The 27,479-nt window shown below is 46.5% G+C and overlaps 6 protein-coding genes and 2 pseudogenes across 11 annotated transcripts; 3 read left to right on the forward strand and 5 right to left on the reverse strand.

The window, feature by feature from the left end:
* Positions 1 to 432: 432 nt before the first annotated feature.
* adprs (ADP-ribosylserine hydrolase) lies at positions 433 to 3,103 on the forward strand. Its single transcript, XM_088399763.1, has 6 exons — positions 433 to 755; positions 998 to 1,094; positions 1,177 to 1,384; positions 1,644 to 1,831; positions 1,911 to 2,011; positions 2,206 to 3,103. Exons 1-6 carry the CDS (start codon positions 578 to 580, stop codon positions 2,571 to 2,573), a joined length of 1,140 nt encoding a protein of 379 aa, XP_088255889.1. The 5' UTR covers positions 433 to 577; the 3' UTR covers positions 2,574 to 3,103.
* LOC148384815 (b(0,+)-type amino acid transporter 1-like) lies at positions 2,728 to 5,362 on the reverse strand. The gene is made up of 6 exons (XM_088399769.1): positions 4,662 to 5,362; positions 4,102 to 4,235; positions 3,905 to 4,034; positions 3,715 to 3,839; positions 3,548 to 3,635; positions 2,728 to 3,471 (listed from the first exon to the last, which is right to left on the reverse strand). The coding sequence occupies exons 1-6, from the start codon at positions 5,346 to 5,348 to the stop codon at positions 3,241 to 3,243; spliced, it is 1,395 nt and encodes a 464-aa protein (XP_088255895.1). The 5' UTR covers positions 5,349 to 5,362; the 3' UTR covers positions 2,728 to 3,240.
* Positions 5,363 to 5,424: 62 nt separating this feature from the next.
* Positions 5,425 to 7,017, reverse strand: LOC148384816 (b(0,+)-type amino acid transporter 1 pseudogene; annotated as a pseudogene).
* Positions 7,018 to 7,031: 14 nt separating this feature from the next.
* On the reverse strand, positions 7,032 to 8,381 carry LOC148384817 (b(0,+)-type amino acid transporter 1 pseudogene; annotated as a pseudogene).
* An 84-nt stretch (positions 8,382 to 8,465) lies between these two features.
* On the reverse strand, positions 8,466 to 12,367 carry utp25 (UTP25 small subunit processor component). 2 transcript variants are annotated; one of them, XM_088399753.1, is made up of 13 exons: positions 12,189 to 12,367; positions 11,990 to 12,029; positions 11,630 to 11,798; positions 11,276 to 11,542; positions 11,070 to 11,158; positions 10,583 to 10,993; positions 10,251 to 10,467; positions 9,970 to 10,172; positions 9,724 to 9,906; positions 9,539 to 9,648; positions 9,197 to 9,442; positions 8,816 to 8,885; positions 8,466 to 8,652 (listed from the first exon to the last, which is right to left on the reverse strand). In XM_088399753.1, the coding sequence occupies exons 1-13, from the start codon at positions 12,287 to 12,289 to the stop codon at positions 8,623 to 8,625; spliced, it is 2,136 nt and encodes a 711-aa protein (XP_088255879.1). In that variant the 5' UTR covers positions 12,290 to 12,367; the 3' UTR covers positions 8,466 to 8,622. The 2 variants fall into 2 exon arrangements, with proteins under 2 accessions (XP_088255879.1, XP_088255878.1); XM_088399752.1 differs by having other exon boundaries at positions 8,466 to 8,885.
* Positions 12,368 to 13,925: 1,558 nt separating this feature from the next.
* On the forward strand, positions 13,926 to 16,632 carry tmem151bb (transmembrane protein 151Bb). Its single transcript, XM_088399754.1, has 2 exons — positions 13,926 to 14,469; positions 14,890 to 16,632. The coding sequence occupies exons 1-2, from the start codon at positions 14,332 to 14,334 to the stop codon at positions 16,297 to 16,299; spliced, it is 1,548 nt and encodes a 515-aa protein (XP_088255880.1). The 5' UTR covers positions 13,926 to 14,331; the 3' UTR covers positions 16,300 to 16,632.
* A 2,017-nt stretch (positions 16,633 to 18,649) lies between these two features.
* mtres1 (mitochondrial transcription rescue factor 1) lies at positions 18,650 to 20,341 on the forward strand. 3 transcript variants are annotated; one of them, XM_088399765.1, is made up of 4 exons: positions 18,650 to 18,760; positions 19,130 to 19,577; positions 19,678 to 19,750; positions 19,817 to 20,341. In XM_088399765.1, exons 1-4 carry the CDS (start codon positions 18,742 to 18,744, stop codon positions 19,997 to 19,999), a joined length of 723 nt encoding a protein of 240 aa, XP_088255891.1. In that variant the 5' UTR covers positions 18,650 to 18,741; the 3' UTR covers positions 20,000 to 20,341. The 3 variants fall into 3 exon arrangements, with proteins under 3 accessions (XP_088255891.1, XP_088255892.1, XP_088255890.1); XM_088399766.1 differs by lacking the exon at positions 18,650 to 18,760 and adding an exon at positions 18,766 to 18,833; XM_088399764.1 differs by lacking the exon at positions 18,650 to 18,760 and adding an exon at positions 18,785 to 18,862.
* A 201-nt stretch (positions 20,342 to 20,542) lies between these two features.
* Positions 20,543 to 24,852, reverse strand: bend3 (BEN domain containing 3). 3 transcript variants are annotated; one of them, XM_088399750.1, is made up of 5 exons: positions 24,704 to 24,852; positions 24,066 to 24,129; positions 23,754 to 23,808; positions 23,507 to 23,679; positions 20,543 to 23,072 (listed from the first exon to the last, which is right to left on the reverse strand). In XM_088399750.1, exons 3-5 carry the CDS (start codon positions 23,803 to 23,805, stop codon positions 20,865 to 20,867), a joined length of 2,433 nt encoding a protein of 810 aa, XP_088255876.1. In that variant the 5' UTR covers positions 23,806 to 23,808; positions 24,066 to 24,129; positions 24,704 to 24,852; the 3' UTR covers positions 20,543 to 20,864. The 3 variants fall into 3 exon arrangements, with proteins under 3 accessions (XP_088255876.1, XP_088255877.1, XP_088255875.1); XM_088399751.1 differs by having other exon boundaries at positions 23,754 to 23,833; XM_088399749.1 differs by lacking the exon at positions 24,704 to 24,852 and having other exon boundaries at positions 24,066 to 24,393.
* Between the last annotated feature and the right edge of the window lie 2,627 nt (positions 24,853 to 27,479).

Consider the following 27,479-nt stretch of genomic DNA (forward strand, 5'->3'; position numbering starts at 1 on the left):
TCACAAATAGTAGTGCAACAATTAACACATAATATGTTAGTTTTGGTCACAATATTGTGAAAGTCCATGGAACCATGTGGAAAACAAACAGCCACAGGAAGAGCTAAGATTTGAACCAGGGTTAGAAACATATTGCACGTCGAGTCTTGGTTGTCCGCTGTTTATGTTTATATGCAAATAAAGTAACCCATTCACATACTGTACAATTTGACTGAATTTGAGAGAATTTCCAGATGACTCCTGTCCAGTAGGTGGCACTGTTTCCCTTTAACCAAACTGCAAAAAGTGCACCAATGAATTGCTTTACACCGTACGTAACATGCATTAATCGTGAAAAAAATCACATACACTGTTTTTGCTATTATTATTATTATTTTTAAATGTATTTCAATCACGTGGCTATCCTTTGACTTTTTTTTTCTCGTGTCGCAGACAAATGACATCAACACATAACCCGGAAGTAGTTGACAGCAACAAGCCAACATTTTGTTGTCGTTTATGCGCGTCAACTAGTCGCTTCGGTTATCTTACGCTTTCGCTTGCGCTTGCACGCACACGTTTGGTGACCGGCGGGTGAATGGCGAGAGCATTGGTGGCAGCGGCAGGGCCGCCGTCTCTCTCCCGTTTTAGGGGAGCACTGGTCGCGGCTGTGCTGGGCGACTGTGTCGGCGGAGAGTTCGAAGGAGTTGAGGATGTTCCCATTGAAAATGTCCTGCAGCACATGAACAGTCTGGAAGACGAGACGAAAGGAAATGGTGAGTGACAGCATTAGGTACACCCATACACACTACTCGCATGAAAAATAATAGAGCGGCTCAGAATAAGATTAATCATATTCATGCCTGCATATATGTAAAAAAAAAAAGTCAAATGCAAACTATTAAAGCTCTGGAAGTGCTACTGTAGTGTAAAAACTTAATTGATGCATTCACACATTTTCTCAATCTACTGCACACTCGTGGTGTATAGAACATGGGCAAATCTGTGTGTCTTTCAGGCATCCTCGAATACAGTGATGACACAGCTATGGCACGTTGTGTGGTCCAATCTCTACTCACCCGGGCTGGCTTTGATGAGCATGACATGGCTCGCAGGTAGACAGACAGAAAGAGCACATATTTGCTGCGACACATTATAAAGTAAAACCACTACACTGATGGAATCTTGCGTTTGCAGGTTTGCAAAGGAGTACAGCGTATCCCCGGGTCGAGGTTATGGTTCTGGAGTGATCCAGGTGTTAAAGAAACTGGCCTCTCCCCACCTCACTGATGTTTACCAACCAGCCAGGGATCAATTTAACGGTCGGGGCTCTTTTGGGAATGGTGGCGCGATGAGGGCAGCCCCATTTGCACTGGCCTTCCCTGATCGAGCGGATGTTAAAAAGGTTTGCTAAGATGATGTCTTTTCTTTTTTTTTTTCCTTCTTCTTCTTCATCAAAACACCCCAAGGGTCAAGAATTATATTCCAATTTACTCACCCTATATCTGGTGTCGCTGAAATTAGCCAGTTTTAAACCTTAAGTGAGTGACGGTGTACTCCATGGCATTGCCATCTTTTGTTACCATGGCAATGAGAGGTGCGGTCGCAGAGCTCAGAGTGGCAAACTGTTTATGTTTGATGAAACGTCTCTCTTGCGTTGCTAGTTTGCTCGTCTGGGTGCAATGCTGACTCACTCCTGCTCCCTTGGCTACAATGGTGCAGTGCTGCAAGCGCTAGCAGTGCACCTGGCCCTACAAGGTGCCTTGGACCTTCCGCATACGTTCATCAACACGCTCATCACAGAGATGGAGGAAGTTGAGAGTGATGAAGTCTCACGGAATGATGCAAGAATGTAAGTCACCACATGCTCCGGCACAGCTCTGGAAATGATCCGTTGGATGTAATTGGTCTTCATTGGTGTGTTGCTACAGTCTGAAGGAAGCAGAGAAGCCATTCTGCAATCGCCTTTATCGAGTCAGAGATTTCATGGACATGGGCAAGGTCACCATAGAGGAGGTCATCGCTGAGCTGGGTCAGTACTCATCGATCTACTTTTGGGCAATGGAGAAATTTCCGTTCAAATCTATCCATACAACGAAGCGGGGCTGCAACAACCAATTCCTATTATTGATAATGAATGATATTTCAACAGTGTCGTGACAAGTTAAAGTATGGATTTGTTGTGTTGTATCACTTACCTGTTGTGTCTGGTGTTGATGACATCAGGTAATGGCATTGCAGCACTCCAATCAGTACCAACTGCCATCTTCTGCGTTCTTCATTGCCTGCAACCGAGGCAATACCTCCCAGAGAACTACGGTGGCCTGGAGCGGACAATAGCCTACAGTTTGGCACTGGGAGGGGATACGGACACCATAGCCTGCATGGCTGGGGCCATCGCCGGGGCTCACTATGGCATGGAGCTTATTCCTCCGCACTGGATCCGCTGCTGCGAGGGGGCAGATGATGCGGATGTGACCGCAGAGCGCCTACACATACTCTACCATCAGAGGAGTGGGACAAGAACGGGCCATCAGAGCAGCGACGACGCATCTGACAACCATCAAAGGTCTTCAAATGGCACAGAGAGTTAAAGCACAAGCAAAACATTTGCAAAGCCCACTTCCAACGCAGTTGACAAGTTGGCTAAAATGAAATAATGCAATGACTTGCAAATTGATTTCAACCTATGCTAATGAAATCATGTTTTGCTCGATTGATGTGGATACAACTCAAAAGTATTTTAGGGAAGAAAAAAAGCAAGTGTGTTGATTTCATTGTATTTGTGAGATTTGTACTTTGCTGGTCTAACCAGCGTCACTTGTTTCTTTTAACTTGAAAAGATTTGAGAGGCCAACTTGTTTTTCACTCTATAGGTCATATCGATGGTGGATTTTTTTTAAGAATGATTTTCCACAAAAATCCAACATTTGAATAGGGGTGTGTATTGTCCTTTTTTTTTTTTTTTTTTAAATATATATATCCACTGTTGTCCATTTGTTTGATCCCTGCTCTTTCCCTTTTTGTGTCAAACAATCCTGTCTTCTTGTGAAATTTGCACAATGGGATATTCATGAGTTGTTTTGGTGAATAATCGTTATTTAATAAAATGGTTCATCATGTACAGCATCTGACTTGGTGTTTCAATTTCAAAAGCCCTGGTAGAAAATCCACCACACATTCTGTGCCATACCAGCTAAAAGGAATGGCTGGCATGAGGAGAAGATATAAAATTGCCAGTAAAAAAACTTTCCGTCTACATCACAGGTTTTTCTCTGCTGGGGCCACCTCTAAAAACAGCTGCAAGAATATGGTCAGCTTGGTTAACAGGTTTGGGCATAGCTTGTAATGAATGAAAGGGATGTAGATGATGACCCCACTGAAGATGAATAACGTCACGTAGAGGTATTCTATCTGAGGATCGTCAATGATGGGGGCCAGCACGAGGAATACTGCTGCGATGAGGACCAATATGGGGAGTATGATGGGAACCTGAAGGGGGGGAAAAAAAAATCTTATATATATGTCCAACTAACTTGGACTTCTAGCTTACATGAGTGGTTCTCACCCTGTATGGCCTCGGAAGCTCTGGCTTCTTAATCTTAAGGTAGAGGAGGCCAGAAAATGTGATGGCGTAGAAAATCCAGGCGGTGAAACTTGCAAACAAAAGATTGATATTAGGTCAAGACAAAAAGATAACTTGTCTGCACGAGGAAATGATGAGCCTGTGTTCACCTGAAGAAATTGACAATACTCTGAAAGTCTCCGGGGATGAGCACCAGCAAAGAGACAACGGTGGTAAAAATGAGTGCTGGAGATGGAGTCAGTCTGTGCACGTGAGCCATGGACAGAATATCCGGCTAAAAAAAAACAAGTGTCAAGAATATTTGCGCCTGGTGTCGCATCCAACTTGCAAGATTCTCACCATGTGTCCTTCACGTGCAGCGACAAAGCACACTCGACCACCGCTGAAGAACGTCCCGTTTAGTGACCCAAAAGCGGACAAAGCGGCAGCTAATGACATGATCCATCCCCAGGATCCCAAAACCTTGTTCCTGGCAGGGGGGGGGGGGGGTGAATTCCATTGCTAAGCTTCCGCATATGACAATTTATGCGACTCACCCCCATGTGACTGCAACTGCACTGGATGAAATCAGCTCTTTGGGCGTCATTACTGTCAGGTAGCTGACATTCACCAGCAGATACAAGCCGGTCACCAGCGAGATGGCAATAATTACTGCTCTTGGAAGATTAACCTGCGATAGAAGAACACAGTGAGAAATGACATCTGTTTTGTTGAGACATTGGCAAAGGGTTAGTGGTATTGCTATTTCATTTTATTGTTTGTTTTGCTCCTGTTTGTAGTTTTCACCTTTATTTCCTACAGTATGGTGGTTTTTGTTTTCTTTCATATAGTGGTATCACAAAATCTGGCTTCTGCAGTAGAAGTGGTAACAAATGTAAGCCATCTTCCAATTGAGATGCAAAATTATTGTTTGTCATTGATCAAAAAAATTGCGTCAAAAAGACTGCGGTGACACAACAATAAAACATTTGTTCAACTGAACTTTGAAAAAATTCACAAGAACCCATTGGGATTTTTGCGATTGCATTCCTAATGATAGAACAATTGGGAGAGTAAAGTCAATAATAATAATAATAAAAAAAAAAAACAGTCTCACCTGGGGTTGTTTCAGTTCCTCAATGATATAATTTAAATTGTACCAGCCCGCATAGGACCAGAGTCCTTGATAAAAAGCCATTCCGGTTGTGCTAAAAGAGTATTGAGTGCCCTTAAATGCATGATCGGGACTCAGGTTTTGCACAATGACACGCTGGCTCCGCGTGGCCGCCACGATCCCTCCAATTACAATCAACGTCAAGGTTAAGACCTTGATGAAAAGGAAGACGACCTGGATTTTGACGGCAAGGCGTACGTTCAAAATATTTACGATGGCAACAGTCAGTATGACTCCGGCCGCAACACACTTGACTATCAGCTGCGGAGGATCGCAGCCAGTGTAAAAGGGGGCCGTCGCATACTTTGCAATGCTGATCGCCACTGCCGCCACGCTACAAGGCCTGACAATCACGACAAAAGTTATAGCCGCCAAGAAAGCGGGAAACGAGCCATAGATCCGCAGGATGTAAATAAATTCTCCCCCAGACTCAGGAATAATGCTTCCAAGTTCGGTGTAGGACATGGCGGCAAACATGGCCACAACACCACAGAAGGCCCAGATCAACAAACTGGCTCCAGGACTTCCTATGTAGGCCAGCACAAACTGCGGCGACATGAATATACCTGATCCAATCATGGTTCCTGAAATAAAGGCCACGCCGCCAAGCAAACCGATTTCCCTTTTCATTTTCACGGCTTCTGGCTCGCATAGATTAGATCAGATCAGCACGAGAAGTGAGTGTTGCTGGCGACGCTCCCAAATCTCAAGTCTGGCTCTTTACAGCAAAGGACAAAACTCAGAAAACAAGACATACAGCCAAGTCCTATGAAATATTATGATTCTGGTCCCCTTGTAAATGTTTATATATGTCTTATCTGAATGTGAGTGCGTCTCTTGGAAGAGCATAAAAACTTGTCAAAGATTGTCTTGGAAATACAATCTTCTTGTTGTTGATGCAAGTGGAAAATCATGGCAATAATTACACATAGATAAGGCTCAAAATTGATTTGAAGTAAAAAAAATAATAATTCTCACTGAAAACGGAAGCAGTGCTACGCTTGCATATGCATCATATACCACAAAGCAAAATACTAGCAAAGAAATATAAACAAGTGCTGATCTTACTTCTGGATGTTTGAGCTCCTCCGTTAAGTAATTCAAAGTGTTCCAGCCATCATAGGACCACAAGCCCTGATAGAAAGCAATGCCAAAGGACTTGACCTGCAACTGGGTTCCTTCAAAGGCGTTCTCAAAGTTCCCGGTGCCTTTCTCAAAGAGCATTACCACTCCACCCACTATGATCAGCGTCAGTGCCAGCACTTTGACGACCAAGGTGACCACCTGGATGATGGTGGCCAGGCGAGAGCTAAGACAGTTGACCAAGGCCAGAACTATGATGGCTCCCGCCGCTGCACACTTCACCACCAGCTGTGGAGGGGGGCAGCCTGGAAAAAAAGGGGCCACGGCATATTCGGCAAAGCTGAGGGCAATTCCCGTGGCGCTGGCGGGTCTCATGACAGTCACAAAGCTGAAGACAAACATGAAGGCCACCACTCTGCCCGCTGTCCTCAGCATGTAGATATATTCCCCACCAGACTCTGGAATGACTGTTCCCAGCTCAGCGTAGCAGAGGCCGCCCAGCATGGCTATCAGGCCGCAGGACGCCCAGATCAGCAGGCTGGCCCCCGGACTGCCGATGGTGGACATCACGTACTGGGGTGATATGAAGATCCCTGAACCTATCATGGTCCCGGCGATGAAAGAGATCGCTCCGATAATCCCAACCTCCCTCTTCAGGTTTAGTCCAGGTTTGTCGCTCGCCATGGTTAGGCTAACGAAAGGAAGAATAGCGCAGACTCGCTCGGGATAACTGTGTAAACAATGAGCGAGTGCAGCTTCTTTGACGTGTGGAATAATTATGGCTTTGTGCCAAGTGGAACACGTCTGCAGTTACCTCCTTTGTCACGCCTATCAACTGAATGGTTATCTTATCTCAAATAGTTTTCATCATACAATATTTCACAAAAGTGACAGCACCTCTCATTTTTAGTCCATATGTATTCTGTCTTTTCTTGGGGCAAAAAAACCCACTGACACTTTGCTACAATGTAAAGAAGTTACTTTGCAGATGTCCATTTTGCTGTCACTTTCAAATAACCTTATGTCTAAACTGCTGTCAGTCAATGTGAGTAAGATCAAATGTGCCACTTGTGCCCATGCAATTTTGTGCAGGATGAATTGTTTTAGTCCTCGCTGTTTACTGACCACTCTACTTTATATTGTGCTAAGATGTCGATTATCTAGTGTTGTCCTTAAATAATTGTACAGATAAAACATATTGATTGAAATAAGAGTGTACTCACTTTTGCAAGGGACAGAATTCTGCAATTCTGAATGGTAAGATCAACTACATTATTGAGCACGAATGAAGTGCTGGCGTTTTGACAGAGCCATGCACACTTCTTCTTCTCTGGAGGAGAAATAGTTTTGGAGTTGGAGGCTTTCTTAAGCAATGTCTTTCATCTAGTGGTGAACACAATAATTACAACTTCAAACCAGTTGCCCATCCCTTATCTAGTCCATCAAAGTTGCAAAGTCCCCGCAATATCATCTTTACAGTTGTATTTTACAACTGGCTTTATGGCTTGAAGAAACTTTTCTATTTATACAGCGATGTAAAAAGGATGATGGTTAGATAAGATATCACCTGTTTGATTGTTTTGATGTAATTCTGTTTGGTTTTTTTGTCCTTATTATTACTATGGGGGGGGGGGGGGGGTGCTAATTTTGCTGTTATTTGTTTTCACAACACACTGTACTTGATATTTTTGTGTTTGAAATAAACAGTGAAAAAAAAGACTGGCTTTACAATACTGTATGTCAAATGAAATAATTTACTGTACCTCTGGACGTTTTAATTCCTCTATCACATAGTTGAGATTATTCCAACCGTCATACGACCACAAGCCCTGGTAGAAAGCAATACCGATCGGATTGATGCCGATGTTTGTGTTTTTAAAGGAGTCTTGAAAGTTTTCAGTGTGTCCTCTGACAAGCATCACGACACCTCCCACTATCATACCTGCCAGCGCCAGGACCTTAACCACCATGGAGAAAACCTGCACTGACACGGAGACGCGAACGTTGAGACAATTTACTGTAGCTAAAATGATAATTGCAGCTGCGGCCACACACTTGACTATCAAAGGTGGAGGCGCACAATCCGAGTAGAAGGGGGCCACCACGTACTGAGCGAAACTCAGCGCGATGCCGGCAACACCAGCGGGTCTCACAAATAACACGGAGCTGAAGATTAACAAAAAGGCCACGAGCGGGCCCGAGGTCCTGAGGATGTAGATGTATTCTCCCCCCGATTCTCTGAAGATGCTTCCAATTTCCACATAGCAAAAAGAAGCAAGTATGACCAGCAACCCACAGCACGCCCACACCACCAGACTGGCTCCGGGACTGCCGATGGTGACGAGCACCGTCTGCGGTGACATGAAGATCCCCGAGCCGATCATTGTCCCGGCGATGAGGGACACGGCTCCCACCAGGCCCACTTCACGCTTCAGGCTGAGCTTTTGGCTCTCATCTTCCATGGCAACGGCCGATGTAAGAACGTCTGGCGTCTTGTACCTTCCTTCTGACAAGAAAAACACAAGAATTCTGTGACCAAGGTCCCGCTAAGAGCAGTCCACGAGTTAATAATTACGTGAGTACAACATGGAATGTTGCGCGTTGGCCAAAAAGCATCAACAATCATCAACCGGGATGCAAAAATGGGGCGAACGAGCCACAGCGTGGATGGAAACAAAGCCAGTAAAAGATTTATTTGCAAACTCTTGAAACATCTGAGTGAAAATGAAATTGCAGCAATAATACGAACAAGTCAAACGACGTTGTTTATTGCCCACGGTGCATTAACAAGCGTGGCACCTGGCACATGATCAAGTCTCACTCAGCGGTCAGGAGGATTTCTCTTCGCCCCCTGTAACAAAGAGGTGAAGGCTTTTGTTGGAGTGCAGCATCTGTGTGGCGCGCTGGGCACCAGTGATGGCAGCCAGTTTGTGGGCGTCAAAGCGGGAATAGAGGGCCGTGCACGTCCAACTGGCTTCCTGTCCCTGAGCCCCCGCTGCCAGCATGTTACACACCTCACTGTAGAAGTGCGGGAAGGAGGGAAGCCCATAAAATATCAGATTCTGAATTCCTTTGATGGTGTACCTGAAGAGAGAGAGGGGGAAAAAAAACACCAACATTGTTCCGGGATATCACTGAGAGGAGCAAGATTTGAAATAAATCAATACGGAACTATCTTCGGACTCAATCATTAACTAAGTGAGTTACGTATTGTCACAGGTAATAAAATAAAAGGTGTGTTCCCCATTGGGAAAGAGACAAATGGAACTGTAGTACGATTCTATTCACATTCCATTGATTGTACTTTTATACTATAAATGAAGATAAGAAAATCATTTGGCTTTTGTTAAGTAGGTTTTCCATTTTCGGAACGCCACAAGAGCGACAGCACTCACCGCTTGTAGAAGTGGAAGCGTTCCGTAAAAAGCATGAAGTGTTTATCACCCTTCTGGAAAAAATGCCTTGCCCGACACATCTCGGATTTGCGGGAATATTCGCACACGCTTGCGAAGCTCATTTCCTGCTTCTTCATGTAGTTGCGCAACCGTACAAAGTCAAAGTAAGACGGAATGTAGATCAGTGTGTGCGACATGACAGAGTCCCGGTACTGAGGCAGCACTTTATCCACAAAGAACTGAAACCTGCAGGAAGCAGAGACAAAAAAAAAAAAAAAAAATGAAATCACTTTGAAAAATCCATCGCGGGTTTTCTCCAGAGAGCCCGTTTCTTAACCCCACCTTGCGTCGTGATTCAAGAAGCTGTCCGAGGAGAACATCTGGAAGACATGGGGCAGCTGAACGAGAACTTGGCATATGGAGCCTGCTGTGGGAACGTTCTTGACGGAAATCTGCGGGAATGTCGCGCAAGCATGAATGAAGCACACCAATTTCAGAAATTGGCTACAGCGAGTGAAAGGCAGAACCTGTCCGCGGTAGTTGGCACACTGCTTGGTGAGGATGTTGTTGATCTGAGGGTCCGGGATGGAACTGAACACAAGCGTTTGCCGGTAATGTCTGGCCCAGTTGTTGAGATTCCACATTCGCACCCTGGAAAAGTCCACTCCGTGCGAGTCCAGCGGCTGCAGGTTCATGTGCTTCATCACGTGCTGGTGAAGGGACAACATGCGCTCATGTATTGAAGAACGACACAGCTTTGACGCTATCCCTACCAAGACGTGTTCCCAGTTCTGCATCAGGAAGACATCAGCCTTGTCCACGACAAGTATCTGGATGGAGGAGAGGAAGTCAAAGTCCCTGTTGTATTCTCCTTCCACTCCCATGACCGTGCGCAGGCCCAGCGGAGAAGCGATGATGATGTCTGATGAGTAGAAGGGCGAGAAGAGCCGCATGTTGCCCTTGATTATGGAGACACCTGGAGACAGAGAGAGAGCAAGCCCAGCATCAGACACAACGTCAAAAAGGGGAGCGAGCAAACGTGGACGAGCCGCACCGATCCTGAAGTGATCGTCCACGTTGCCGGAGAACGTGGCGTGGTAATCGTCCGGTCTGCGCAGATTGGCCGCTTTGTCATCCGGCGCCTCTCCGAACTCGTCTTTGAAGCGCTTCTTGTTGCTGACGACCATCTTCTTGCCTTTGCTCTCCAGCAAAGTGATGAGAGTTTGGACCACGCGGAGCGCTCCGCCTCGGAACGGCACAACAATCAGGACCTGTCACGTTACGAGATCGTACTTTGAAGTCACGCAGGATTCATTGAACATGATTCAGTGGGTTAGGGTTTTTCTCTTCTTCTGCTTCTTAAGAGCAAGCATCGGCCAGGTTTACCTTGGGTCGGGTTAGACCTTGGTCTCTCGGTTCATCTTGTAACACCTCTCCACGCTTAGCCTGCTGCTGACGCTCTTTGAGCTGAGCGTTGTGAGCCAAGACGCGGGAGTTGGCTTTCAGCACGTGGTTGAGAACATGGAGGCAGTAAGCGCTTCGGACCTGCGGGCCCACTTTCAAAGGGCAGCTCTCGGGATAGTAGAGGTCTTTGTAGGTTCCCATGAGAGCCAACAGCTCCAACTGGAGAGGGCTCGTCTCCTGGGCTTTCTCTGTGGAATCTCCAGACATGTTGATGTTCTTCCGACTGGCTTCCAAGAGTTTGTGGAAAGCAGGGGGCTGGGTGTCTTTGTACGAGCGGATGGGGCCGAAACTCTCCAAGGGTGTGACGCAAAGAAGTGAACCCAATTTTGGCCACTAGGTTCAGCAAAACAAAAGAAATGATTATTATAATAGCTGACCAAAAGCTCACAAATTGTATGAAAGTGAGTACCGTGATCTGAGTCTTTGATTTGATGCCTGATGTAATCGTTTGCACGTCATCTTCACTCAACTCTGTGTCCAAATGCTGGGAAAACAGATCTAGAAATACAAAGCACCTGTTTGTACTTTGCTTCAACTTTTGAAAATGTCAAATCAGTTTGATTAAGTATACATAACATTGAATGTCTGTCGACAGGTTTATTTATGGCGCCTCACCTTTGTCTCGTTCAGCAATGTCATCATCAACGTCCTCTTGTCCCCTTTCATCAGTCAAGTTGGTCTCCAGGCAGAATTGGGACTCATTTTCCTTGTCAATAAATTCTTCATTCCCTGCCGCCGCCACCGCCTCCTTGCCTTCTGGTGACTGAGAAAGGCCTACTCCAGCGTCTTCAGGTTCTTCCTCCTCCTCCTCCTCCTCTTCCTCCTCCTCGTCCCCAGTCTCTTCAACGCCATCATCTTGGTCAACAGCAGCAGCACAGTTTTCTGCAAACGCCACGTCATTTAGTACAATAGTAACAATCTCGGTTGCGGTCCATGTGCATATTAGAATGGCTATTACGATTAGCGTGCCTTCATCAACAAGCTCCTCTTCATCAGTGCTGTCCTCTTCACTTTGGTCATTGTGGTTGGGTTGACTAAGGGTCGAAAGAAGTTTCTGATAGGCTGTTTTCTGCTCTTGGTCCTCAATTTCCTCCTCCAAATCATCCGGCTCAGCATCAGAGTGTTCTGGGCTTGGTGCCTTAGATGTTAAAATATCAGCATGCATACATTTTCCGTCAGCCCCAATGAAATTTCAAATGATCCACACACTAAATAAAATGCAGTACGAATTGTAGTTTTCTAACAGTGGCTGCAGTGAACGCGATTCCTAAATATGATCCAAAATACTAAATAGCTCATGGGAAGTAAATAGGGAGTGACATCACTTACCAGTTTTACTATTTGAGTCCTTTCAGATTTGTCATTGACTCTGTGAAAGGAACGCATGACGAAAACAACACGCAATTACACAGTAGAATTGCTAGCATTTTTGTCATCTTTAGGAAACCGAGCTTGTGGCTTCATTGCTTAGCTAGTTGACAAAGAATCTTCCACTTTCACACCGCGAGACGTTTCCGTTGCAACTTACACGTCGTGAAAGGGATGCTCCTCTCCAAACTCTTTTAAGTGTTTCTTCTGTTTTTTGGACAAACTGCTAAAAAGTTGTTTGTTGTGTCTTTTTTTCCCCATGTTGACACTCTGCCCCACGTGAATCTCGGACTTGTTTGTTGGTGAACGTACATTCGCTGTGAGCTACTGCCACCTACAGTACTGGAGTAGAACTACAGGTCAGAAACGGGACGTACATTGAGAAGGTAATACACGTCTTTTCACATAGATATAGATAAATGAAGGAAAATCATTCATTTCATTGTTATTAAGAATATGATTTACTTGTATACATTTCATACTGCGTCATGTTTACAGAGTACTTATATTTCATTGGTAGTTCCATGGGGGTAATTCTTACTCACTGCCAGCTTCTCACACCTTTGCTTTGTATGTCTTTTTAAAGACAAGACAGATATCGGCTGCTTGAAGACTACCCATCAATTATTGAACATGTTGATATGTATCACTCTACACTTTGCCTGTTTTAGCTGTTGCCATGACAGAGACTCCTTCATTATTTAACAGTTTGGTGTCGCGTTTTTGTACTCTGGGTATATTTTCAGTTCATTTTGGCACGTCGGGATGTTTTTGTTTGATAATTGCACAGGAATTGGCCGCGGCTTAGGCTGAAAGAATATGTCCGGTGTTGTCGACTGGGGCGTGAAATGTGAAGTATTCTGGCGTTTCAATGGAGGGCTCCAAAGTGAAACAGGAGACGGTGAGGACGGTTAGGTTCAGAGTCGCGTCTGCCAACAGTGGACGTGTGTTGGCTGAGGTGTTCAAGGATGAGACCCCACGGTGCGGCTCAGTGTCTGACCCAGTGGACTCGGACAGCGGCGGCGGTCCAGGGGCGCAGCAGAGGGCCTCGTCTGCCCCCAGCGAGGCCAACAGCCATCTTAAAGGCCTGCTGGGCGACTCTTCAATAGAAGAGGATGATGGCGAACCTGATGACCTGCTTTTGTATGCTAGTGCCAAGAGAGAGACGCTCTTCAGCAACACGCGACTCAATATCTGCAGCAAAAATGGAACCATAAGAGGCGTGAGGAACAAAGTGAGCGCGGGCCAAGTGCTTTTCAACAACCTCTCCAAAATGTATTCTGTAAGTAGATTCCATATCATTATTGGCAACATGGTGGGAGCAACCATGCCATTGGGATCTTTCAAACACTGCATAAAAATGGCAGGATTTACAGTTGTCTTTCAGATGTAGCCATAACGTGTATTCTGTCTTTCTTTAAGGGACCACAACGTCATCAGAAAAGAAGACCTTGGGAAAAAGATTAGATTCTTTAGAATTGAAGAAAGACAAACACAGTTGCTTTCACGGGTAGACAAAATAAATCAATGTTTCACTGACTGCTCGCATTTACATTTATTTTTATTTTAGTTTTGGTTACTTTTAGTAGGCCTAGACGATATTCAGTTCATGCTTAATCACTTGGAATGTTGACAATGGGTAAAGATTCACAAATGTGTTACTGTTGCACTGGGTTTGTGGTAGGCGTAAGAATGGCCATCAATTAATTATACTGGCAGAAATGGAAGGCTCGAAAATAAAATGTAGCTTTGGGTGAGAGAGGGGTTGGCCAGCTCTGGTTTTCGCGCTTGTACAAAAGACAAAAAAAGCCCCAAAAAACAATGCCAATGTGGGGCGAGGGGTGCGGGTGCTTTCCCTTTAAGTGATTTACGCAACATTCCTCGTCTCACCGTGTGGGCTACCTGCCCTTTTCAGCACCACGGAGAGCAGCCCTGCCAACCGTACACACGCCATAAACGACGTCGTCTGCTAAAAGAATCAGCGGTCCGGAAGTACAGGTCACGCTTTGCGTGCCATAAGGAGCCGCCAATAATCTGGACGCCGATTTGCTCTCGTGTTACTGCGGCACACCGTAAGGGGGGGTCGGGGGGAGTTTGGGATGCGGGCTCCCCCCCGCACACACACACACACACGCGCGCGTATGCTTTTTCGAGCAACCGCATTCACATAGTTGGCTCCAAGATGCGTCTTGAGCTTTTTCTTGCTTACCCCGAGCCCTAGCAGCGGGCATGGGAAGTGTGCATTAGCGAGGTATTCCACGCCCTGTCATCTTCATCATCATCATCAATCGCCGATCAGCATAATGTCCCCTCCGGCGTCGGCTGCGACTGCCGGTGAAAGCCCCACCACCACCACCACCAACACCACCACCAACACCACCATCACCAACACCAACACCAACACCACCACCGTCGCGTTTGAAGAAGACAGCAGGGAGGAGGTATGTTCTTCATCTTGTATTTTCGGGAATGGAAACTAAACCATGTGCATGCGTTTACGTCTTGCGATGCTAATGTGGAGTCATGTGTTTTCACAGAAGATAGTGTAGACAATCAAAATAAGAAATAAATAAATCAAATATAAAAAATAAAAAAATACATACGCACTGTCAACACTAGCTTGACAATTCTTTGAATTAGCTGTGTGCATGACGATCCTTGTCCTAAATGCTATGTACAAAGTAGGCTTATACAGTCCACATTAAAGAGATACAATTTCCATCCTTCAAGGTCCACTAATATACCTGAAACACCTCACTGCTTGAGTCCAACGTAACAGCTAAAAATGCTCCACCCAGCAAACAAAAAGTATGCCCTATAAGATGTGACTTTTGATTGCGTTGTTTCCTCTTTGGCCGCAGCAAAAACCCCTCAAGCAATCTCTGAGCAAGTCACTATGCCGCGAGAGTTTCTGGAAATGCCTTCTCCTCTCCATTCTCATGTACGGCTGCATGGGAGCCATGGTTTGGTGTCATGTAACCGAGGTGACCCGTCTGACCTTTGACAGCGCCTTCAAAGGCAAGTCCATGATGTACCACGACAGCCCCTGCTCGGACGGCTACATTTACATCCCCCTGGCCCTGCTGGGCATGCTCTACTTGGTCTACCTGGTGGAATGCTGGCACTGTCACGTGCAGAGCGAGCTGCAGCACAAAGCGGACGTGGACGGCATTTACGAGCGAATCCAGAGAATGCAGCAGGCCAAACCTTGCATCTGGTGGAAGGCCATCAGCTACCACTACGTGCGGCGCACCCGGCAAGTCACGCGCTACCGCAACGGCGACGCCTACACCAGTACGCAGGTTTACCACGAGCGCGTCAACACTCACGTGGCAGAAGCCGAGTTTGACTACGCTCACTGTGGCGTGAAAGATGTGTCCAAGCAGCTGCTGGGCCTGGAGAAGTCTGCCCTCACAAAGATGCGTTTCACCAAGTGTTTTAGCTTCGCCAACGTCGAGTCGGAGAATTCCTACCTGACGCAGCGGGCCCGGTTTTTCACCGACAACGAAGGACTGGACGACTACATGGAGGCCAGGGAGGGCATGCACCTGAAAAACATTGACCTGAAAGAATACATCATGGCTCTGTCCGACCCGGAGCGCCACCCCTGGTATCTGTCCCACTACGTCTTCTGGTTGGCCTCCTTCCTCACCTTCTCGTGGCCCCTACGAGTGTTCACCGAGTACCGGACCGCCTACGTCCACTATCGTGTGGAGAAACTCTTTGGGCACGATTACATTCCGGCCACGCCGTGCGAGGACCGACCGTATTGGCGACGTATCCCTCGCGTCAACACCGTGGACAGCACCGAATTGGAGTGGCACATTCGCTCCAACCAGCAGTTGGTGCCCAGTTACTCGGAGGCGGGCCTCATGGACCTAGCCCAGCGCGCCTCGGGCTTCGGCGGCGTCCGTCAGAATTGCGAGCGCTGCCACAGGGCTATCAGTTGCTCCTCGGTGTTCTCCAGAAGCGCCCTCAGCATCTGCACGGGAGCCAGCTCCAGGATCCCCTTCAGCGGCAGCCGCTTCTCCCTGGCCCGACGCTACGGATCGCAAAGGAGCTGCTTCTGGAGGAGCGGCAGCTTGAACGAGCAGGAAAGTCCCAGCGAAAACACGCGCTGCCTTTCCGAGCGTCTCACCACCGACGACGAAGAACCCCCGGACTACGACGACGCGCTGTGTTACCCGGTGCTGATCGTCCACTGCAGCGAGAACTGCCACAACCACAGGTCCTTCCACAGAAATGGCTCTTGTGTGGAGACTTCACTATGAAGAACATCTGTAGCGTACAAACACTTGGCTGCATGTGAGGTACACAAAGGAATGCCTAAATCCCCAACGTGTGAATCAACAAAGCAATAAGCGCGATCAGTAAGGTGCGAAGACTGTTAACGCTGCCGTCGCTCCGGTTACCTCGCTCGCTCACTCGCTCGCTCACTCACTCGCTCACTCGCTCGCTCACTCACTCACTCACTCGCTCACTCACTCACTCACTCACTCACTCACTCACTCACTCACTCACTCACTCACTCACTCACTCACTCACTCACTCACTCACTCACTCACTCACTCACTCACTCACTCACTCACTCACTCACTCACTCACGAGAGAGAGAGAGAGAGAGAGAGAGAGCTGGACACAAAAACGTCTGAAAGTGGTCATGGTAACTTGGCAAGTTTGAAGAGATTCTTAGTCCATATGGTTGCTCTACTTCCAACTACAGCAATAAACGCAAAAACCCAAGTCGAGTGGAAGGTCAAATGGACAATGTTAGTTGGACGCAAAGGAAGCAGAATGAAACGTACATCTCTGCCACAACCAACCAACCAACCAACCAACCAACCAACCAACCAACCAACCAACCAACCAACCAACCAACCAACCAACCAACCAACCAACCAACCAACCAACCAACCAACCAACCAACCAACCAACCAACCAACCAACCAACCAACCAACCAACCAACCAACCAACCAACCAACCAACCAACCAACCAACCAACCAACCAACCAACCGCTTGCTGGTATTTTTAGTTCATTTGGGTTCATTAACTCGCCTCATTAGCTTCACGGCGAGCATGCTAGCTGCATTCTATGGCCAGGGGATGTGGAAGGAAGCTGGAGCACATTCTTTGGGGGAAATATCAAACGTATACGTATTGTTCATAATCTTTTTTTGCTAGCATGAGCCGAGAGGCGGTAAGTTGTGCTATATAGCATGCGCTAGTCTAATGCATCTCATCCATTACTGAAAATGCTTTTCCTTGGCTTGCGGCTGAGCGAGCGGTAGCCTGTCCCAGCTGACCTCGGCGTGCAACCCGGACTGGTTACACGCTTTTGTACAATCTAGTCCCGTTCTGTTTGCTTTGCTCTGTACAACCTGGACCGGTTACACGCTTTTGTATAATCTAGTCCAGTTCTGTTTGCTGTGTACACTCCTGAAAACCTCTCTCACTTTGACTGTTATTTTGGGAAATTCCCTACATAATTGCCTACAGAAGAAGCAATTTTGTAAGTGGGAAGTTTACATTTTGCACTCTTTGGTATACAATACGAACATACTGTACATTGAACTTTTAGGTGAATTTGCTCACGTTGGTTCAAATATATTCTCTTCAAGCGATTATTATTATTATTTTTTTTACTACCAGGTGCCACCATCTGAAAATGACCCGTCAACTGTAATAGCATCTGCATGAATCTTGCAGACAGAGGTTTACATATCACACGATGAAGCGGTTATGATGGTATCTATTGAACATCTCCACTCACTGTGTATGTATTTGCAAAAAATATCATCAGGACACCAGATCCATGACCACAATTGCATCATGATGGTCTAATGCAGTGTGGTTAATAAGCAGAACTGAATGTAAGCCACCAGCGCACATTATGTAATAAATGTCAATTATGTAGCTGTACAGAAAAAAAGGTTCATACGAACATCACAATTCCACCCTCCAATCAAATACAGTTTACATACAATTAATGCAAAGATTTTAATACACTTAAGTTTACACCATTGGCGTTTTATAATATTGATTTATTTTGTATAACATGTAAGAGATGAACATAATCAAGCAAACATATAATTTTCAGTGTTGAGAAACCAATATTATGCACTTGAAATCCCAATAGACTACGACTTGTACTAACGATGAATGTTGATGTAAAATCATTGGGGAAAAAAAGGTACTCACATAAGATACAACAATGGCGGCGCTGGGTCGTTTGGTACTGGGACTGAGAGATTAAAAAAAAAAAAAAAAAAGGTTGAGGTCCACTGTTGTATAGCATTATACAAAGCAAATCAAATTGGTTACTTCTTGTACAAATTTACATAGTTGTTGTCCTAATATCAAAATGATTGTAGGCTAAAGGTGATTATATCTAAAAATATGTAAGCAATTCTATCTTATGCTGGAAAATAATATCTGCAATAAATGTCAGTACAGTAGAGTATGTGTGTTTGTATTAACTTTCCCATTCATTTTCTTTTCTAACACGTTAAATCACAATTTCGTCATGTTGAAAAATATCTAATTGCCACGCAAATCACAATTTGATGTTAAAAAGTATCTAATTGCGCCGCACTGGACAAAGCAACACTATTCTTTCCCAAACGGTAGAGGGCAGCACTTATGGCTGACAGCTGATGTGACAACACAAATAACAGCCAGATTTAGACGACGTTGTTATTACCACAACAAGCTATGAGAGGCTATTTGATAGGTGAGTGTCTGTCTGTCCGTCTGACTCACTGACTACACGTGCTTCATTTTACTACTATGATTGAGCATCCGAGGTAAATGTGGCGTTTTTCAATGGCGGTAGGTAGGTGCCTGCCAAAACTAAAAAGATCCCAAAGAATTCTACCGTGAGTTAACTGTTAGCCTCATATCGATGGCTGTCAAACTTGATGAAATAAAGGAAATCACACGCCATGCGAAAAACAACCAGAACTAAATCACAACGCAAATATTTTCCCATCTGATGCTCGTGCCAATCATAACAACCAATAGGTTGCGGTACTCTCGCGAGTCCTTCAAGGACTGCAGAAAATGTCCATTTTAATCATTGTTTCAATACCTTGGCTTGTAGTCACAGGGTGGAGCTCCAACATGCACAGTTTGGTGGTACAAGCTCTTGCCATGAGGCAACTGGGAAGACTGAACCCGCGTCATCTCCTGGCTGCAGGATATGGACCTGCACAGACGGAATGGTGTCCCAGAACTATCCATACACGCCAGCTGTGGGGCTGCTCCACCTATCCCACACTGGGTTGCCACCGGCCAGCTCTCTGCGGCAGGGATGCCGTTCGGAGGTGGACAATCCATCAGCTGAGGTTTAAAAGCAACAGGAAGAAAGGTGCTTCGAAGCCAACGCACCAAGAAGAAGAAGAAGAAGAAAAGGACCCAGAGAGCAGTGATTCTGAGGACGAGGCCGACGAGGTTCCAAATATGCCAAAAGACTATAAAGACGTTGAGAAATATGTGCAGTCCTTCCGTTATGACGTCGTTTTAAGGGCTGGCTTGGACATGGCGCGCAAGTAAGTCTCACAGATGACATCACGTGTCAAATGAAAATCTACAGTGAGCAAATACTTGAAACAGTGTTTCATCAATCCAACTGTGTTTTTCTCTCAACAGCAAAATTGAAGATAGCTTCTACAGCAACAAGCTGAGATTAAATGGACAAAGGCTTATCAAGAAAAGTAAAACGGTGAGTGTTTAGCAGCACCTTGCGCACGCACGATTGTTTGTGCTGACATTTGTGTTGTGTATTTAGGTGAAAGTTGGCGACACATTGGACCTGGTGATTTCAGAGAACCAAGATACCAACACGGTTACTTTAATGAGAGTTGTCCTGAAAAAGCTTTTGGGTGAATCCAGTAATGCAGAAAAGTACAAAGTTTCTTTGAGGCGCTGGAAGTTTATAACAGTACCTAAAGATGAGGCCTTTAAGCCTTGAAATTCTTCACGGTTGGCTAAGTAAAGGCACTTACTTTATGGACATAGAATATCCTCCAGGATAAAGTGTTATGGAAGACAAAACCGTTCATGACAAACATAAATGAGCACTCGGATGAACCATTTATATTTGACGTGACTTGGTTACTATTGGCGATATCGTTTCCAGTCGGCAAAGTGGCAGATCCCCGAAAGAATATTGCAAAGAAAATGTTTGACCATGAGTAGTACTGCCTGCTGGGGCTGTCACTACGGAATATTTTCAGAATCGATTGTTCTATCGATTCGTCCGATCCCATGTATTTGCATTAAAGTGTATTAAACCACCTCACTGATTACTGTTCATTAAGCAATCATTTTTTGGTATTGAGTGAAACAACACTTAACTGATGTCAAACAAGATTGGTGGTCGTAAAAGCAGGCGTTTGCAAATGTCTTCAACACCAAATACTTGATCCATTTGTTGTCGACGACTCCATTCATTTTGACACTCAAGTCAACTTTGCTCAAGGCAGAGCGTGTAGCACATTGAGTGTAAAAGTCCCAAAGTGTCATGTGATTTTTATTAGAAACAAGTGCTCAACAACTGTCACCGTTAACTTTTTCTATAATATAAACCTCTAGAACAAGGCTTAACAGCGTCTTATTAAAAGAGGCCAAACAATGCAACAGCAGGAAGTGACATTTCTGCTCATTTAGAAAACTAGACTATCAAGTGCTGTTGAAGGCTACAACGATGTTAGCTAAGCAGTTTGGGGCTTTTGTTTTTTCTTTCTTTAAAATAGAAGCGCAACAGGTTGGCTTGATCCTAGAAAGGACAGCTTAAGCGCGTATGCTGTGCAAAAATGACAATGTGTGTGTTGCCACTACAAGACCGAATTGGACCTCTTGGCCTTCTTCAAAATGTCACACTTCTTGCGATTGGGGCGCCGGCAGCGCTCGTCGATGCTCGGCACGCACTCGTAGTGCCACACTTCCTCCATCTTGTCCACGGGATACACCGTTTCCACGTAGTGGCGAATGAGTCGCAGGCGCGCCGGGTCCAGCTGCTTCTTGTTGCAGGCCCCCGAGTGGTTGTACTGCAGACGCAGGTTCTCCTGCGTAAAGAGCTCGGGGAAAAGGCGCACCAGCAGCCGGGCGGCAAAGTTCCCCACCGAAAGGCTCTGCTGCACTATTTCCCGAACCTCGGCGTCCGAGAGGAGGTACGCCGGCGCAACGGGGAACTCGGGTTTGGAAACCATCAGTTCGTCCAGGGGGATCTTGCAAAAGTCTTTGGTGCTCTTCTCGGGAGGTAACGAGGGCATTTCCGGATCCTCCCTGGCGCCGTCCGGGTGCCGGATCTGGCTCAGGAAAAAGTCCTGCTCGGCGTCCTGAAGGTAGACTTTGCGGTGCTGCTGCTGCAGGTAGGATCTCCTCTGCTCCGTGTCGCGTCTCCGGCACCTCTCGTCCAGCTTGCCCACAAACTCCAGCGTCCACACTCGGTCGTTCCTGGCCTGCGGGTAGACCAACTGCACGTAATGGCGGATCAGGTTGACGCGTCGGGGGTCCAGCTGCTTTTTCCCCAGGGAGCCGCTGCAGTTGTACAACTTGCGCATATTCTCCTGGGTGAAGAGCTCGGGGAACATGAGCACCAGCAACCGGGAGGCAAAGTTCCCGATGGACAAACTGCATTCGTAGTTACACTTCAGCTGCTCCTTGGACAAGAGGAACTCGCAGGGAACGGCGAAGTCCGGGACGGGGATCTCCAGATTGTCAAAATCGATGGGCGACAGCAGCGACTTTTTGGACTTGCGCAAGGGCCTTTCGTGGTCGCACGTCTCCGGAAGCTTCAGGGCGGAAACCTCCTCGGTCGCGCCGGCCGGGTCGTAGCGCTCGTCGTTGGCCGTTTCGCTGCCGTTGCTGTGAGGAGCGTCAAAGGCGGCGTCGTCCATATGCTGAATGCACACCTGAAGCCAGCTCTCCTCGGGCACGTCGGGAAAATTGCTCTCCATGTACTTCTTGATGATTTCCATCCTGTCCGAGTCCAGGATCTGCTGACCGGCGCCGTTCAAACAGCCTTCTGGCACTTTGGTCCCCTCTTCGAAAAACTCAGGGAAGAGTCGATGCATGAGGAAAATGACAAAGTCCTCCGGGGAAGAGAGCTCGTCCAGCTCCTCCGCCTCTCCGCGGTTGGCCACCGAGCCGCCCTGCCGGTTCTCCCGCGAGAGCGGTTCTCCCCGGGCTACGGGCTGGTCGTGGAAGAGCCGATAGGTGGGCGAGCGCTCCGCTTTGATTCCTCCTTCCGCCGCCGTCTGCTTCCTGAGCAGCCGAGCGCTCTCCATGTCCCTCTGGGCCCAGAAGCGATTGAAGAAGTCATTAATCTGAGGGAGGCACTCTCCCTTCCACACGCCGTTGTTCTTGACCGAGGGATAGCAAGCCTCCACGTAGTTGCGGATCAGCTGCAAATGCAACGACTCCAGCGACCTCTTGCTCGCCATGCAGTCGTGGTGGGAGCACTCCTTGGCCTTGAACAGCTCGGGGAAGAGATGCACCAGCAAGCGGCAGGCCAACTCTCCGGCGTTGGACGTCTGCTCCATCAGAGGATTCAACTCTTCGCTGGTCAGCAGGTATTCCGGAGGAGGCTGGAACTCGGCCACCGTCTGCGCCGGTTTGATCTGCTTCTTTATCCGCATGACTTCCAGACTTAACAGGTCCACCTTGCTGTGCAGCTGAGTCATGCTGGAACTGAGGCTGTTGAGGATGAAGAACATTTTTTCAATGAGAGGGTAAATGCTGGAGTCCTTGGACCACGCCTGGGCCAAATCGCCCGAGTTGGGAGAAGCCTCCGACGAGCCTTTTTCTTGCAAACTGAGGAGAGTGGAGGACAAGAGGCCGCCGGAGTTGAGCTGATGTCCGGGACCTTGACCCGCTTGCTGCTCCACGCTTTGCGTGTTCTTCTTCTCCAAGATTCTGTGGGAGATACTGAAGAGGGGCTTCCGATAGGAAACTCTGGATTTGCCATGAAGGTTGTCCCCGTTTGTACTCAGACACAGAGGCTCGTGTCCGCTGCTCTCATCAGCCAAGTGCCGCCTCATCTAGAGCAAGGAAAGAACCAAGTGAGCGCAATCTTTCGCAAGCCGATCTGAACAATGTGCCCTTTTGGGATTGAAATTGCCATCAAAGACAAAGACATTTTATGATCATCAAAGCTGCTGTTTAAAGTGCTTTGACACCTCCAGGCTCAGCAATCACAAGAGCATGCAACGAGTGTACACTATCCAATTCAGAGTCGTGTTGATGCCACACAGTACTAAGTGATAGATTTGGACTACTGTGCAAGGGCTTTCCTGCACGTTCCTGCAGCTATGGAAGCCATGATTGAGGTGGCTTGCCCCTTGATGAAAATGAGTCACACACACCTCCACAGATTGTGGGCACTCGAATTTTGACCAACAATTGTGCAGCAGGATACTTTGAAGTACAAAGCAGACACCACTTGGCAGGCAGGCAGGCAGGCGGGAAAACTCACCTCGCCTGCAACTCGGACTCTTTTGCCGCTTGACAAGTTGGAGTCCGGTTCCATTTCGGAAGAAGTTCGTTTAGCAGCCTCGGCGGTCCCGGGAGATCCAGCTCGGCCACGCTCTCCTGGGGCCTCGCAAAAAGCCAAGTCCTCAGTCTCGTCTTTTTGACCGGGCTTGTGTTCTGCCAATATAAGCAGATAAGCATTGGATGAACGGAATGACATTTCATTGACATGAGTCACAGTTTTTGCTTACCTTTTTCAAGCATTTTTTCATCTGAAGCTTCCCCATACTTGGAGGAATTCATAGCCTACAAAACCAAAATGTGGTGTGTACTGTGAATGACATGACCAAGCGAAATAATTAACTACAGGAAGTGTATTGTTCCATTCATGGATCAAACTTAACTTTTGTGTGTTACACAACAAATTGCACAAACAGTTAAACATGTTCCTCCAAAGATCAGCTGTAAATGTCATTGTATTTTAGGTTCATCCTCAAACTCAGCATCTCCGTTTTGGTGCTTATTGTTTCCAATTAGACTGAAAAGGAGTTGTCTGTGCTCACCTGTAGAGTGTTCCAGGGTGCTTTTGAAAGCCAGCTACATCTTTCTTTTCCGTGTGTCGCAGAACTGTGAGCAAACCAAGACCAGGAAGCGTTAAGTGATGTTCCGTTAGGTGAGGGATTGTCTTGCACGGACGGACACATGGCCGAATATCAGTGGGTATGTAACAGAGACGTGGCACATCATGTCATCGAATAATTGAGGCACACGCCAGCAGCACAGTGACAGCACAGTGACAGCACAGTGACACAGCGCACGGCGTGTGATCACATCATTTGGCATTGACTCACTGCAGGCGAGCTGCCGTGACGCCGATTCGTCACTTGTGCGCCCCGCACTACTTCCGGATTCCTTCGCCCGTCAACGCTCGCTCGCTCGCTCTCTCGTTCGAACCAAAACAATCTTGCAGAACGGAAAGCGTCCGTTTGCAGAGCGACGCATCGTTATTGCTTGTTTACATGCCGGCCGAGCGAGCAAGCGAGCGAGCGAGCAGTGATGCACGATGTGTCAATTGGAGTGACGCCGCGGTGTTTGCAAGCCCTCGTCCTGCTAAAGCTAATTTCACCAAACACTACTGGGTTAAACAAAGAAAAGAAAAGGAGAGGAGAAATAAGCAAGTGTCTGTCAGATGAACGCTCACCTTCACGAGTGCGTGCAATCCTGTCTGGATGTTTTTGCACAATGTCGTTGCGTATAACGGTTGTTCCCGTTGTTGTTCATGATTTTCCCCTGTCGCTCCTGTGATTTCTCGCGTGACGTCGTTAGACGTCACGTTACGGCGCCTGTGTCACTTCCGTACAAATAGGTAATCTATCATTTCGACGACATTGCGATTTTGCCGTTATCAAATTGACAGTGCAACTTTCAAATTTGACCTAGTTGTGAGAATCATCCCATGTGCCTTTTCTTGAAAACAGAATGCAAAATAAGGCAGTACAAATATAATAATAAACAATATTTACATTTGATACAAATTATTAACACAATAATATATAATTGATTGAAGAATGATCATTTTGAAAATAAAATTGTAATCACCGTACACAAAACGTGGACTTCATATAGGGGAAGTAGCGACCTCAAGTGGCGAGAGCGTGTAGTAACAGTTTGAGGAATCTGTGCTGTGGAAAGTCTACCTCCATTCCCATTGAAAACAATATCGGTAGAAATGTGCAATATTTTCTTAGAATACGTTTGTAACGTGTCAGGTTGCCAATGAGTTTTGCATTACTCTTTAAACTCAATCTTAACCCCAATCTTGGCCCAAACCATCCATCTGTTGCTCTGTGTTGCTTAAGAGAACTTAACTCAAATGTCAACATTGAAAATGGATATATGTCTTGTGTGTTGTCTGTTTTGCTCCGTTGCTAAATGGTAATGTTTCTCTTCTGGGAAACGCAAGGTCATATGATCATTCAGGTTTGCGCGGTGGTGCTAAGAGTACAACTAACATCTTTAACATAGTAAGTTAGCCGATTCCATATATTTTGTGTTTGACACCTGACTTGATTGTGTCACAGGTGGTTGTGGCCATTTCTATGAAACTCTGCTGCTAAACTGAAGCTTAATAGAAAAAGAATCATTTGAATCACTGCCTATTTCATGCACATACTAACAGCTTAATGTTCTGTCACAAATACATGGACGGAGAGACGATCTAAGAATTCAACATGCTTCTCATTAGTCGGCTAATGAGCTGTCTCCGCGGCGGTCTGCTCTGCGGCAGCCAACGGTGCGAATGCGGCCTGTGCAGGAGGAAGCGCGGCCCGCGGCCCGGGGTCAGCCAGGCGACGGCGTGCGCCACTTAACACACACACCAAGGAGCTCATTAAAGTGTCATTTTTAGCCAATATGCTCGTCGTCTGTGTCAAGCAGGGGCGCTCAGCCGTACTTGTGCCATCACGGGAGAATGACTCTCATCTATCACTGTCAGCAATACGCTCATATTAGCGTCACAGGTGTTTACGGAAAGACCATTCCCAAGTGCACCGGCGGAAAAAATTGATCATGCAGAACTAGCCACAGATTACCCATTTGTTCCTAATAGGATTTCGAGAGCACAAATTCAACTAATGGTTGTCATGGGTCAACGTGAACAATAAAGGAGACATACAGCAATTGGCATGGAAAAAAAATAATAATTTACTACTTTTTTTTCCCCAAACAATTTCTGGGTGTCCTAATAAACAGTCTATTTTTCCCCTGTAAAAATACACAAAGGATAAAGAATTACATTATGACTTGTTACTATGACGACCAGAGCAAAGGACATGCAGCAAAGTGAGTTTTTATTATTCAGCGGTTGTGGAAACTTTGCGACTTTGTTCGTTTATTTAGAAACTGACCCAAAATACGTGTACCTTGATTATAAAAAAAATAAATAACAGATTATTGCAATGAAAAGTATAAAATACCTGTGCTCATTTTTGAAGCGCAGGTATATTTCTACTACATTCAGCGTCTTAAGCCCGAGTTTCTGTTTTTTGTAAAAGTTTGTTTGGTGAGTGCTTCGTACATTCTGGTCTTGGCCCAACTGCCTTCCTTGTTTAGTTCTTTTAACTTTCCATGTACCTTTCCTCATGTCTCCTCACGGCGATGATGAATATTTCATGAAGTGCCCGAGGGTTTTCTTGGCACACGCTGTGAACGGGAAGCGAGGGTGGCATAGGAAGCCCAAACTGAGAGCAAGTTGACGGAGATCAACCTAGCAGCCTTTTTTTTTTGTCTTGATTAGATTTAATGTGTACAAATTTAAGTGTAATCTGGAATGATGTTTTTGCTTCCATTAAAACAACATATTTTCTCACAGACAATTTGTAGAAAGTGGCCAAAAGTAAAATCTCAGGCAGTTAGATCCCTGAGCTGTGTTCTCCAGGTGAGGCCTGGCTGCGTAGTTTCACACCTGAGCCGCCGCTGCTTCCTCCTTGCAGACAGCGGCCCGGGGAAACCACAGGCCACCGGCCGGGGCTGGCTGGCTGGCTGGCTGGCGCCAACTCGCACGGCTCGGAGCAGGGCAGCCAAGCCCAATCAATAGCTCTGCATTTCCTGTCCATTTGCTCAAGTCTCTTCATTAATAATTACTGCTTGGCGGAGTTTCAGTGTTCTGGCTGGCTGGGCCGGCCGGGAGAGGGTGGGTGACCTTTGCCCGCCCCTGACTTGACTTAGATCACATCACACATGCAATAAAGTGACACGCATCACTTTGTTCTTGAGCTGTACATGTGCCATTTCCTTCTCTTGGGAGGGAATCTCATGTCAAACTCGAGTTAAAAATGATGATCACCTATCCGACAGAACAGCATTATTTGCGTGTGCTTGGCAATTTGGCAAATGTCATCAGATGCCCCAGTGAGGATTTCACTGAAAAATCCCAATTGAAAAAGCTAAATTCATATGGCACTGGGAATTTGTTCAGG

This window comes from Syngnathus floridae, chromosome 16 (genome assembly GCF_059516105.1).
Source record: "Syngnathus floridae isolate MCC-2025c chromosome 16, RoL_Sflo_1.0, whole genome shotgun sequence".
NCBI lineage: Eukaryota > Metazoa > Chordata > Actinopteri > Syngnathiformes > Syngnathidae > Syngnathus > Syngnathus floridae.

What these genes read in the sequence shown, in the direction of transcription:
- adprs (XM_088399763.1), top strand. Translation starts at nt 578, where the DNA reads ATGGCGAGAGCATTGGTGGCAGCGGCAGGGCCGCCGTCTCTCTCCCGT. An exon ending in AGACGAGACGAAAGGAAATG is followed by an intron (nt 756 to 997) that starts GTGAGTGACAGC and finishes TGTGTCTTTCAG; the next exon opens with GCATCCTCGAATACAGTGAT. An exon ending in TCACGGAATGATGCAAGAAT is followed by an intron (nt 1,832 to 1,910) that starts GTAAGTCACCAC and finishes GTGTTGCTACAG; the next exon opens with TCTGAAGGAAGCAGAGAAGC.
- LOC148384815 (XM_088399769.1), bottom strand. Translation starts at nt 5,348, where the DNA reads ATGAAAAGGGAAATCGGTTTGCTTGGCGGCGTGGCCTTTATTTCAGGA. An exon ending in AGGAACTGAAACAACCCCAG is followed by an intron (nt 4,236 to 4,661) that starts GTGAGACTGTTT and finishes CTTCTATCGCAG; the next exon opens with GTTAATCTTCCAAGAGCAGT. An exon ending in CTGCACGTGAAGGACACATG is followed by an intron (nt 3,840 to 3,904) that starts GTGAGAATCTTG and finishes GTTTTTTTTTAG; the next exon opens with CCGGATATTCTGTCCATGGC.
- utp25 (XM_088399752.1), bottom strand. Translation starts at nt 12,289, where the DNA reads ATGGGGAAAAAAAGACACAACAAACAACTTTTTAGCAGTTTGTCCAAA. An exon ending in GGACTCAAATAGTAAAACTG is followed by an intron (nt 11,799 to 11,989) that starts GTAAGTGATGTC and finishes TTAACATCTAAG; the next exon opens with GCACCAAGCCCAGAACACTC. An exon ending in TTCTTGAATCACGACGCAAG is followed by an intron (nt 9,443 to 9,538) that starts GTGGGGTTAAGA and finishes TGCTTCCTGCAG; the next exon opens with GTTTCAGTTCTTTGTGGATA.
- tmem151bb (XM_088399754.1), top strand. Translation starts at nt 14,332, where the DNA reads ATGTCCCCTCCGGCGTCGGCTGCGACTGCCGGTGAAAGCCCCACCACC. An exon ending in AAGAAGACAGCAGGGAGGAG is followed by an intron (nt 14,470 to 14,889) that starts GTATGTTCTTCA and finishes CTTTGGCCGCAG; the next exon opens with CAAAAACCCCTCAAGCAATC.
- mtres1 (XM_088399764.1), top strand. Translation starts at nt 18,838, where the DNA reads ATGTGGCGTTTTTCAATGGCGGTAG. An exon ending in GCGTTTTTCAATGGCGGTAG is followed by an intron (nt 18,863 to 19,129) that starts GTAGGTGCCTGC and finishes CTTGGCTTGTAG; the next exon opens with TCACAGGGTGGAGCTCCAAC. An exon ending in GGCTTGGACATGGCGCGCAA is followed by an intron (nt 19,578 to 19,677) that starts GTAAGTCTCACA and finishes TTCTCTCAACAG; the next exon opens with CAAAATTGAAGATAGCTTCT.
- bend3 (XM_088399749.1), bottom strand. Translation starts at nt 24,206, where the DNA reads ATGTGTCCGTCCGTGCAAGACAATCCCTCACCTAACGGAACATCACTT. An exon ending in TGAAAAAATGCTTGAAAAAG is followed by an intron (nt 23,680 to 23,753) that starts GTAAGCAAAAAC and finishes TTATATTGGCAG; the next exon opens with AACACAAGCCCGGTCAAAAA. An exon ending in GAGTCCGAGTTGCAGGCGAG is followed by an intron (nt 23,073 to 23,506) that starts GTGAGTTTTCCC and finishes TCCTTGCTCTAG; the next exon opens with ATGAGGCGGCACTTGGCTGA.